Below are 12,249 nucleotides of genomic sequence, written 5' to 3' on the forward strand. Positions count from 1 at the left end.
GATTTTTTTCCTGTCATATTTTGTTAGGGTGAGAACAGAATCTTGAGGAAGGGATCAGATATCTACGTCCATGTTTCTAAGTAACATGCTTAAACTGTTAACTTCTTGATTTTCTAAAAAAGATCCCTATTAATTTCATACATGGGAAGATTTAGCTCTTATAGCCTCTGTTCCATATGTACGTCCCCTTCTTCATTGTCCCAGTATAGTTTTGTCATAATTTTAGATTTGATCAGTAGAGTCTACATTGTGATTATAAATATTATTCACAGCTGAGCTATGTCATATGCCATGATTATATTTACTTATGTATCTTTTAATTTTCTTTGGAGTTAAAAATAGTTTTAAAAACTAGTTTCTTTTTTTCTGTGTATCTATCACTGATTCATTCCCAACATATTCAAACAGATGAGACAGTTGGTTCATTTTTATTAGAGATGTCCCTCCTGCAGTCCTCTGTGTTCCTGTTCCAGTTTCTACTGGCTGCCCCCTACCTTGGCTGTACAGCTGTTGCCCTGGGGTTTCCTGTTTCCAGAGGAAATCCCTGTGGGGTAACTCTTGGGGATTCCTTTAACCTCCTGTGTTGAACCTTCCCTTTCCTGGATCTGTTTTCCCCCTCTTTCTTGGTTTACTTCTCCTTTTTGTGAAACACAAGACTCCACTAGCTTCCTGAGAAATTGAGAGCGTAGGAGGCAAAATTTTTTGTATGTCTGAAGATATCTTTATTCAACTCTTATATTTGCCTGTTTGGTTATATGTAGAATTTCAGCCTACATATCAGTTTCTCAGACTTAAAGCCTTTGATTCACTGTCATTGCTGAAAATCTAATGACATCCTACACTTGATCTTAGCCAAAAGGCCAAAGCGATTTCAATGACATTCTTATTCTTTTATTGTCCTTGTAGTTTTCCCTCCTTTCTCTTTCCTGTCATTTTAATGGGAGTTTCAGGAATGAGCAGAGGTAAACGGTGCAATTTCAAAAGGCTGTGTTTAACCGGAATTTTTCTGCTGGGCATTTTACATACTAGAGTATGTATTTCACCTTTATGGATAAAGAAGTAGTTAAACTATTGGACAGGATCACAGAGCCAGTAACAGCAGGGATTCAAGTCCAGGTTTGTCTGACTCCAAAGGCTGGTGCTTTTTCAGTGTGCCTCACTCCCTGAAATGATTCTTCTAGACTAGGACTTTTTTGCTTAACTCTGGAGAGAACAGCAAAAGAAAATTTTGGTGGCTGCTTTAAACAAAACAAATTTTGAAGGCTTGAATTTTTTCTAAAAATTCATTTGTATTTAATACTGTCCCCATAGTTGTAGTTAATTTTAAAAAACACCATATTTCTGCACATCTCTAATGGCATGCTCTACCCTGGTTTGAGAAGCAGGAATTCTAGTACAATCTTTTTTGTAGGTGATGCCCAGAGATGCTACACATTGATCCAGAGAATTAATGTCATAGCCGGGCCAGAAATTTAGCATACTGATGACTTTCTTCCCCTACTGATTACCTTTCCCTCAACATTTTATTATTTCAAATGTACAGAGGAATTGAAAGAATTGTAAACACCCATAAACCTAACACTTAGACTCTACAACTGCCATTCGTCCATCCATCAACCCCTGATTGTACCTTATAAGTAATTTCTACCAGACTCTGCTTCCAGGATCTTTTCCCCATTTATTTCGGTCATTAATCCAGAAAATGAATGGGGAAACACAAATAGCCAAATATTTTGAGTACCTGCTATATGCTTAGGACATAATAGAGGCAGTATAAGATGACAGCACTTATCTCCTAAAGGAATTTACAACCTAGTCAAGGAAGAAAGTATATAACAAACAACTTATGCGTATATAAACTAGAATTGTACAAGTATGTGCTTCCTGATTTAATACAGAGTTATGAATTATTGATAAAACACTGCTAAGGTTTAGGCTTAAGTGTAGCAAATTCACTTTTAACCCCCAGACAACATATGTATGCCTGTATATAGAAAAAAAACTATAATCATATCATAAATGAGTTCAATCTCTTTAGTTCAGTGTTTCCTGCTTCCTTTCTTTTCCTTTTTATGTCCAAAACTTCCCTCTAGTACATGATACAAAAGTCAAAAAGGGGTACAATGAGAAGACTCCTTCCTACCTTAGTCCCCTAGCTATCAGTTTCCCTTCTTAGAAGCAATCAATCACTGTAAGACTGGTTTCCTTCAATCTCGAGCTACTTAATGCATATAAAAAGGGTATGCGTGTGCACGCGTGTGTTGGTGTATGGTGGCATAATTATACACGCTGCTTTGTACCTGTCGTTCTGATGGTTTTTTTCCTTACCTCCTGAGTACTTCTCTTCACTCTGGACCCCTTAGGCCACGTCTTCCATTCTCCCTGCATAGTGGCTGTATTCCTATATTCTTACTCAGATCAAAGACACTTGTTTCCTACTTGTAGAAGGAAGAACTTGGGACGACAGTGTCCTCACCTCATTTACTATCAGTACATCTTTTAAAAAATTCCACTTGGAAGCCGGAGGACAAGAGCTGCCTTAAGTCATTCTTTTTTTAAAAAAATTAATTAATTTTTGGCTGCGTTGGATCTTCGTTGCTGCGTGTGGGCTTTCTCTAGTTGCAGTGAGCAGGGGCTACTCCTCATTGCAGTGCATGGGCTTCTCACTGGAGTGGCTTCTCTTGTTGTGGAGCACAGGCTCTAGGTGCATGGGCTTCAGTAGTTGTGGCATGTGGGCCCTAGAGCACGTGGGCTCAGTAGTTGTGGTGCGCGGGCTCAGTAGTTGTGGCTCGCGGGCTGTAGAACACAGGCTCAGCAGTTGTGGCACATGGGCTTAGTTGCTCTGCGGCATGTGGGATCTTCCTGCACCAGGGCTCGAACCCGTGTCCTCTGCATTGGCAGGCAGATTCTTAGCCACTGTGCCACCAGGGAAGTCCCTAAAGTCATTCTTGATGCTAGAATGGGTGGATGTAATTAGGAAAGGGAGATCTGCAAGATAAAGCAGTCTTCATCTGAAAGGGCAAACCACCCACTGGCTGGCTAAGAGAATGAACACTCAGATTGCAACCTCAATTATATGTATAAATTCTCACTAAAGAAAGACAGAGCATGTTATGTTATTAACAGATTTAAACCCATATCCTTTCATATTTATTTTGCTTCATTATGATGAGTCACATGATGATTCCAAATAAAAGCAAGCAATTCCCTGATTTATAATCATCCATTAAGCAAATCTTGATTGCTTTTTGGACCTCAGAATTACTGGGCCTTGTTCATCCTCTTTGAATCCCTTAAATCAAAAGTGAGAAATACAGTAAGTTCAATTTTTTATTAATAATCTTGGAACAAATACGTTAACAATTCCTTAGAGTTATACAGCATTTTTACAATTTTGAAAGAACTTTCACATATACCAATTAAACCCTCACAACATCCCTGTGAGGTAGGCAGGGTTGGTGTTATTCCTATTACTAGTGAGGAGAACAAGGCTCATGGGTGAAGTAAGGTCACACAGTTGGTTAGCGATGGAGCCAGGACTAGAACCTAGGCCTTTTGACATGCCTCCCTGAGAACATTCAAGTAATGGCATCCTATGCTATATAATGAACATTTCTCTCCTATGATGATCAGATCTATTTTTATAAGTCTGGTATCACCTTTTCCTAATATCCAAAAACACTGAATCACAGTTTTGATGAGATATTTCGTCCCTGTTACTGAACTATTTCTCTTTGATGTATCAAGCACCATCCTAAGATAAAACTTACTTGTGTTTTCAGTTTTGAGGATCCTTGGCTATAAGTTCTAAATTATGATATAAAAATTTATTGTAGAAATTCTGCAGAAGTATTCCTATGTTGAATATGTCAAACTTACTTAAACAAAAACAACACAAGCCTGTTTATATTTTTGAAAGCTTTGCAGTCTTTCTCAATAAGATGTTTAGATGTGTATAAATGGAAAATAGGGAAAGGTGTTTAGCAACATTACTGGGAAGCCTATGCAGAGTGCACCTAAACGCAAGTCACATCACACTAATTTGTTTGTGTTGGCCTTCTAGAGGAAGGAAAACCATTAGAAAACTTTCAGGTTTGATCCCATCTTATGTGTGACATCCTCAGCAATAAGCTGGAAAAATCTGAATTATACCAATAGGGGGGTTCAAGCAGTAGTGATCAAAGCATATATATGTATGGTAAAAAGGAAGAAAACACTTGCTCTTCAGTGGTTTTGCCTAGGTCCAGTGTAAGTATACTTATCAAGGCAGATTTTAAGCTATAGCATCTTTTGTGTTAAATTTCAAATTGTGAAATACGGTGGAGTTATCAACTTGGAATATAAGACTGAAACTGAATGTAACTGACCTCAAACTACCTGTCAAAAGCAGAGTAATGCTCAATGGGCATAAAAGGCAAGGGATAAAACCCAACTGCTCTGGTATGGAGAGAAAAACAGCAAATGCAAACCTTCTGGTTAAACTGAACCATAGACCATCAGGCATGTAAAGCAGGTTTTAAAAATATGAAAATGACACTGAGCTGTATTATCAGGAATTATATTCCTAAAGTTCCAGTTTTGGCCTTTTAAATTTAAGAGCAATAGGGAGAAACCTAAGCCTGTGGGGAGGAGGTGGTGCAGAAAATGAATGGGATCTAGAAATGGGGCTGAGGAGGTGGGAGGTTAGGGAACATCAAGAAACAGCTTAAATATATTCAGAATGGATTTAGAATCCCTCTAAATCCAACCTCTCCAAAAATATTTGCTAAATTGAGAGATCTGGTCAAAAAAGTTGGTGACAATAAAAGTGACTATTTTATCTTACAAAAGAAGTATTTAAATATAGATTAGAAATTAGGCTGTTAAAGATTAGTCCACTGATCAGGCTGTAGAAAGTGAAACTTAAGTGTTGCTGTCAGATACATTGCAGAAAACTGCTTCCAAAAATAGAATTACCGTAGCAGGACTCAACATTAATGAAACCATTAAAAAACAAGCACTTAACTTTTTATACTTGAAGCCTAATGAAAAAACATTGGTACCCTTAAGAAATAAATATAACACTTTAAGGTGAAAGATATTGCAGCTACATTTAAGTTTTCGATCAAGAATGTTCTAGTTTGGTATACTGGGCTCAAAACCAACTACACGTTTGAAATGCATAGAGACTACACTATATTCCTTACATAGTATCATTGTCATCATCTTCATGTTTTCTCTTCAGTGGGTTTGATTCATTGGCCGTGTTCTGTGATGAAACCATGTTGGTGGTAATAAGAATATTTTTGGGCCCAATCATTGAAGGATTAAGCAGAACATTTTGAACTGCAGTTGTTGCAGGAACTGTAAACAGAGGAGAAAACACCCCCAAACTAAGAACTACACAGAATCAGAAACATATGGTAAAAAGTATTCAACAAAGCTGAAATGTAATTCTAATAATAATTTCTTTTTTTAAGGTTTTTAAAATAACATTTATTTCTTAAAAGTTAACGTGCATAATAGGAAACCAAAAAACACAAGAAGCAAAAAACAAAGTCATCCATAATCACAAGCAGTTTACCGATTGATGTGTCCTTTAGGTCTCATTTGTGTATCTACATAACTAAGCATCCATTTTTATGTAATTAAGATCATACAGTTATGTATATGCTTTTTCACACATCATGAATATTTACCATTTCAAAGTCCCAAAACTATGAGTATTTTGACAGCCAAGAATACACTATACCAACTCAATCTGGAAGGAAAAAACATAATCCTGCCTTTTTTGGTGACAAAAATTTCATAAATCACAAAAATGGCAACAGGCCTCTAGATAAAGAGTTATGATTAAAATACTACATTCCCTTAATGTTCAATTAAAATTGAGACATAAAGCAAGAATACACAAAGTATAATGCTTCTAAGAGTAAAAAGTATTCAACAAAGCTGAATGTAATTTTAATAACAATTTCAATAGCATGAAGTAAAACTATATCATAGTAGAAATAGATAATTATACTGCATTAAGAGTTAAATTACATTTTTTAATGCTTTAAAGTACTTAAATTAGTATCTAGTGTAAGGTTAAAGAAGTTCTGTTAGTTTTTTGTTTTTAATTTACTTAAAATTTCAATTAGTTCTCAGTCATGGGAAGCAGTGCACTGGATTCATCATGGAACATACTAGAGGCACATGTTCAAGGTCAGGAATCATGCTTCCTTACAGACCAATATTATGGTGTACGGTTAGGTTTCAGAAGATGTGAAATCTAAACATATTCATGAATAAACTATGTTATAACAGAATTCTACTTATATTATTCTAACTTTCTACTATACTTCCGTGAAATGAATAAAAGTACAGTTTTCATTTGATATATACTAAGTTGTATTATTTTCTTGAGCTTTAACCCTAAGTGATTTTGCCTGAGATTTGTAGACCATAACTTATTTTAGTTCACAGGGTTCTTTGAGACTCTGATGATCATGTTGAAATCTCTCCCTTCCCCCCAAAATGTTACATATATGTAAAATTTCATACAATTTTAGTGGGTTTATAGACCCCCTCTGAAGAACCCAGATTTGCAGCATTACGGCCGCCTTCCTGTTACGATATTAAAACAATTTAATTATTACTATAGGAATACAAACTTCTGTTATCACAAATCATTCACGAATTTTAAAATTCAGAAAAATATTTTAAAAGAACCACTTTCAATCCCCCATGCCCTCCCTGCCCATCATGTTACCTGGTTTGACAGGTGTGGACTGAGAAGGTGGAATCTGCACCGTAAATCTTTGGCTTGTCACTGACACTGGAGGTGCAACTTTATTTGGGACAGACACTGTTTGCGGGGTTGCTGTAGTTGTAATTAACAGACCATGTTAGTTAGGTGACTTATTATACAGGTTCAATTTCTGCTCTCCTTTAGCTTACCAGAAACTACCTTCAAAGCACAGGGAATTAATGAAAGATCTGATTGAGTTTGAATCCAGGCTTTATCACCTACTAGCTGAGTGACCTTGGGCAAGTTATTTAATCTTTTTGTGCTTTTCTCATCTATCAAATGGGGATAACAATACTGTTTCATAGGATTCTTGTGAGAATTAAAATAATCCATGTAAAACTCTTCACACAGTATCTGGCACTGAATTTTAGCTACATGAAGTCATGAAGTTGAACATTTAAATAAACAGAATTAAAGGCCCAAGTTTTCTATTAATTACCTTATGTGGCACTTTTTTATTTATTTATTTATTTATTTATGGCTGTGTTGTGTCTTCGTTTCTGCTTGTGGGCTTTCTCTAGTTGTGGCAAGCGGGGGCCACTCTTCATCGCAGTGCACGCGCCGTGCCTCTCACTATCGCGGCCCCTCTCGCTGCAGAGCACAGGCCCAGACGCGCAGGCTCAGTAATTGTGGCTCACGGGCCCAGTTGCTCCGCGGCATGTGGGATCTTCCCAGACCAGGGCTCGAACCCGTGTCCCCTGCATTGGCAGGCAGATTCTCAACCACTGCGCCACCAGGGAAGCCCTATGTGGCACTTTTAATCTCTATGTCACTTGCTGGGAATTAGGAGGTATCTACTATGCCCATGAAGCTAAATCAACATGCATCTAACAAAAGCCTAACATATCTCCATCTTTAGGTAAGTTTTCCATGTATTAAGGAGTGGTCCAAAGAATTTGGTGAAGCTTAATGAAGCAATATAAGTATTTTATTTTGTCAAGAAAATTCACAGTAGGGGGATGTTTTCTTGTCCATTATCATAAGGAAATTGTTAACATTTATGTAAGTATGGAGTTTAGGTTTTAAAATTGAACAGAGTATATGCTTAGGTCTTATGCTTTATAAAACTCATTTAAATTTTTTTTAAAGTTTAAAACTTGCATCTTTAATAGTAGTTTTTAGCAGCTCCCTCACTGTAGACTTAAAAATCTCTAAAACATGTACAATAAATGTCTAACTAGGAATAAAAATCACAACTGATACCTAAAAGTGGTTAACTTGCCAACACATGTAACTGATTAACACAGCCTAGAGTTTTTAAAAAGTTGGTATTCACTTAAGAGATATGAACCCACAGATAAACAGTATATGATCAAAAAGTTACACAAATTATATATGCAAACTCCTGTCTACAAAGGTCACATGCATATAATTAGAAGTGTATAATTAATACTATACCAGTCTGGTTTTAAAATGCTGAAATGTGAATTCACACCCTGAAAATATGAAGAGATTGTCTACACATCTCAAAAATCAAATGCTGCTTACACTAGAGCTATATGACATCTATAGTACTCAAGTTATAAGAGCTAAGAAATCAATACTGGTCAAAGAGAAGGGGATTTTTTTTTCTGAAAAGACTTTGACTATGAAAGAAATCCAGCAGGAACGTAGGACAAAAAAATCAGGAAATCTAAATCCATTATTTATGTGCTCCTTATTATCTAAGCAACAATGACATTATGGTTTCTAAATGCCATTCTCCACTAAGAGGAACCAGGGCTCTTTGGAGAAATGGCTGATTCTAGGACTGGGGTAAGGAAAATGTAAGATGAGCTTGGAACATCTTGTGCCAGGAAGCAAGAAGTGCTCAAAGAATGATGGAGACCTGTCACAAAGGACACAGGAAACAGTTTGAAGGGGTGCTCACTGACCAATACAGGATAATCAGTACTACTTTTGAAAAGGTTACATCAAAAATGATTTTCTTTGATAGTCTTAAGCTTTTTGTATACTTTAAACTTATTTCTTTTGATTGCATCTCTTGCCAATTTACTCAGAAATTTAATTTCTGATAATAAGTAGGCTACTGCTGTGAGTGAGTTTGGCAACTTTATTTGTATAAAATCTAGAAAGAACACTGCTTAAACTTCTGTTTTTGCTACCATAGTTAATACCGGCAACAGTGTTGGGTAATGCCCAATTCTATACTCATTTGGGATCAGATATTCCTTGTCGCTTTCTCATTTTGAAATCTGATAAAATATGTTTATAGCTTTACTAGAGGACGAGTAAATGTATTAATGGCAACACATATCGGAATTTCTGACTCACCTTTTTACTTGGATTACAGTTCAAAATCAAGTGCTGAGGCACTTCTTTACCAGCCAGAAAAGCCATTTCCCTCTCCCACTTACCTATAGTAGGAGTGGTAGGTCTGCTACTAACAGCACCAACACTTAACCGTGGAACTAGTCTTCCTTGGTTAGGTCCCTAGGGGATTTAAAAAACAAATTAGTTTTAATGTTGTTCAGACTTGACACCTAAACTTAACCAGGAAATGAAATTAGGATTGCTGATGTGAATTATTAATAGATAATTGATGGCAAGAATGTCCTGTTTCTGTTCAGTGTTCTAATGCAACATTTAAACTAGGGTTTTCACAAATATCTATATATACACACACACATATAATACAAACAATACCTATCTATGTAAACATGGATAAGAATATATATATAAAATATATAATTCTATATAGTTTTAAAGTTTGAGGTAGAGTGTTATTTGGGGATAACAGCTAACTTCCTTATGATTTTTTAATCTTAACTAGTCAATATCTTAACCCACTAAGAAACTTCCTTATAGTGGAATTTCAGAGGTACAGAGGTAGCCCAATGCGGGGAGAACTTTCTCAGTGGTGGGAGAGCCTTAGGTCATATTTCAGAAAGCAAGTCCAATGTCTGATGGTATATCATTTACTCTGTTATGGTATAGTGTAAAGATTGGTAATTATGAGACCTGGGAATCAGTCTTAACTTTGCTACTAACTTCATAGATGAGTTCGGGCTCACTTTCCTGATGAGTTAGATGAACAATAAAGTTCCTTTTAGCCCTAAAAATCTTGGATCATATATTCTATATTTTAACATAGCAGCTAATTACAGACATAGTATTTTCAAGGAACTAAATTTAAAAAAATCCTAGTAAATTATCTTAGCCTTTAATTTACTGCACTATTTACCCCTAACACATCTTACCCTTTTTAAAAGCTAAGATGACTAAAAATTCTTACCTTTTTAATTAAGGACTTTAGCCTATAGTTTGGAGCAGTTAAGCAGTATCTGTCAGGTGGCAGTCTGGGTCCTGCATATGGCTTAATCAGTGGTAAAGGGGTTTGATTTTTCTGTCTTGCAATATCCAGTAAAAACTAAAAAAAAAAATCCTTATTAGGACTACAATTAAAAATTATAAGTAAAATGAACTTCAAATAAAATTTTGCTCACATCTCTCGGGGGAGGAGAGGTAAAAGATTGGTCAGCCCGACACTGGATTGCCAGTCTCACATCATCTGCATCAACATTAGGTTTCTTAGCATGGCTTGAATAAATTTTTGCATCATCCAGAATTGAAGTCACATATCCTTTAAGAACAAAACATTATTTTAAACATATGAAAATAGCTTAATATTTATGGCCAGTTTTCTTAAAAAGTTTCACTAATTTCCAGAAAGTTTATGAATTTTGGTTCTAATATCTAATTGTCCTATCTATATGATCAATTTTAAACAGATATCACAATATACTGTTCCCTAGCCTGAGCTCCTTTTTACTGCTTTCTGAATTCTATAACACTGTTTTTTTTCTTCACATATTTTTAAGACTTTATTTTTGTAGAGTAGTTTTAGATTCACAGCAAAATTGAGGGGAATATACAGAGAGTTCCTATATACTCCCTGACGCCATACATGCATAGCATCATCTATTATCAATGTTCCCTGCAAAGTGGTGCGTTTGTTACAACTGATAGTCCTACACGGACCCGTCATAATCCCCGATAGTCCGTAGTTTATATTATGGTTCACTCTTGGAACTCTACATTTTGTGGGTTTGGACAAGTGTATAATGACATGTTATGACATTAACTGTTAAAGTATTTTGGTTGAAAATGTTCTTACAATGAACGATTTTTAAAATTCACAAGTTAGGCAATTTTGGTGTTTTGTTAACTTACGGAAAGCAAATTCCAACATTTGATTTATAACCCTTGGTTCGTACTCCGTAATTCCCATATCCTTCAGGATCTGTGCCATCACCTGTGGGTTCAAATAAAAACGCCAGATGCATAATCTAGGTATAGAAATCAAGACTGGACCGAAGGTAGTAATTATATTTATGATACAAGGTTCCCCCTTCTCTGGGTTCCAAACTTGTACTCATCCTTTTCCTCCCAAGCGTGTGTCAGGTTCACACCAAATCTCGTCTTGATCTCTTTGCTGAAAACTTTTTTTTTGGCGGGGGTGGGGGTGGGGGCGGGGGCAAAGAGAAGAAAAAAGGCCCGGGTTGGCTTTCCCAGTCGAGGTAGGGGTGGTTACAGCTGGTTGTCATTTTCAGATGTGGCGACCGGGGTAGCTTTGCATCAGAACACTGGAGGCGCGAGCCAGGATTCGCAGACGGGGCGGGACGACTAGGCGGCCCGGGCCCGAGGCCCAGGAGACAAAGCCGGGCGGCCGGCCTGCGCATCCGGCGGGCCGCCAGCCTCCCTCCGGCTGGGCCGCCGGGGTGGCGGGAGAGAGCCCCGGGGTCCAGGGCACTCGAATCTCCAGCTCCTGGCGGCCCTGGCATGGCTGAAGTCGACCCGCGAGCCCATCATCAGGTCCTCCCCCCGGGCCCGCCTCTCGGGTCCCCGGCTGCGGTCGCGCCCAGCCTCGCACCCCGCCTCGCATCCTTCGCACTCACCAACGCATCTCTCGGAGCGTTCTTGGGAGGCGCCATCTTGCCCGACTCCATGTTATCCTACTGCTCGTCATCCGGGGAGAGAGGGCTGCTCGCGGATTCCTCGCTCAGGCTCCACCCCTGCGGGCGCGGAGGGCGGGGTTACCGCGCCGGTCCTTTTGCTCCTCTGGCTGCTGCTTCCCAGCCGCCCGCCCGCCCGCCCGCCCCGCGGAGGCAGAGGGAGGCCGGGCTAGCGGGGAGCCCACTGCGCCGAAGCCTTCCCCGAAGAGCCCTCGGCCAACGCTTGGAAGACCGATAAGTTCGCCTTCCCAGAGCTGTTCCCCGGAAAAGTACACGAAAAGGGCCACCCTTGTCTTTTCTGGGGCCCCTCCTCACGTCCCCTGCAGCCACCCTGGCCCCTTCCCTCTCCCTGAATGTCTGCAGAGTCCCTGCCTCCACCTGCCTTTGTGGTAGTGCTGCCTGGTCAAATGCAGAAAGCCCAGTTAAATTTGAATGTCAGATCAATGATCACGTTTTTAGCATAAGTTTATCCCAAATATTACACGGGCTATACTTACACTACGAAATGATTTATTGTTGATC

General features: G+C 38.4%; 1 protein-coding gene across 1 annotated transcript; it reads right to left on the minus strand.

Moving 5' to 3' along the window:
- Positions 1 to 3,317: 3,317 nt before the first annotated feature.
- TAF9B (TATA-box binding protein associated factor 9b) lies at positions 3,318 to 11,787 on the minus strand. The gene is made up of 7 exons (XM_057537894.1): positions 11,671 to 11,787; positions 10,946 to 11,027; positions 10,219 to 10,355; positions 10,008 to 10,142; positions 9,130 to 9,205; positions 6,734 to 6,844; positions 3,318 to 5,343 (listed from the first exon to the last, which is right to left on the minus strand). Exons 1-7 carry the CDS (start codon positions 11,719 to 11,721, stop codon positions 5,183 to 5,185), a joined length of 753 nt encoding a protein of 250 aa, XP_057393877.1. The 5' UTR covers positions 11,722 to 11,787; the 3' UTR covers positions 3,318 to 5,182.
- Positions 11,788 to 12,249: the final 462 nt, after the last annotated feature.

The sequence above is a fragment of the Balaenoptera acutorostrata genome, chromosome X (assembly GCF_949987535.1).
Source record: "Balaenoptera acutorostrata chromosome X, mBalAcu1.1, whole genome shotgun sequence".
NCBI classification, from domain to species: domain Eukaryota; kingdom Metazoa; phylum Chordata; class Mammalia; order Artiodactyla; family Balaenopteridae; genus Balaenoptera; species Balaenoptera acutorostrata.

Excerpts from the sequence above, each read along its gene's own strand:
- TAF9B (XM_057537894.1), bottom strand. The coding sequence starts at position 11,721 with ATGGAGTCGGGCAAGATGGCGCCTCCCAAGAACGCTCCGAGAGATGCG. Across the intron at positions 10,143-10,218 it reads CCTCTCCTCCCCCGAGAGAT|TTTTTACTGGATATTGCAAG; the intron begins GTGAGCAAAATT and ends TTTTTTTTTTAG. Across the intron at positions 9,206-10,007 it reads TAAAGTCCTTAATTAAAAAG|GGACCTAACCAAGGAAGACT; the intron begins GTAAGAATTTTT and ends TAAATCCCCTAG.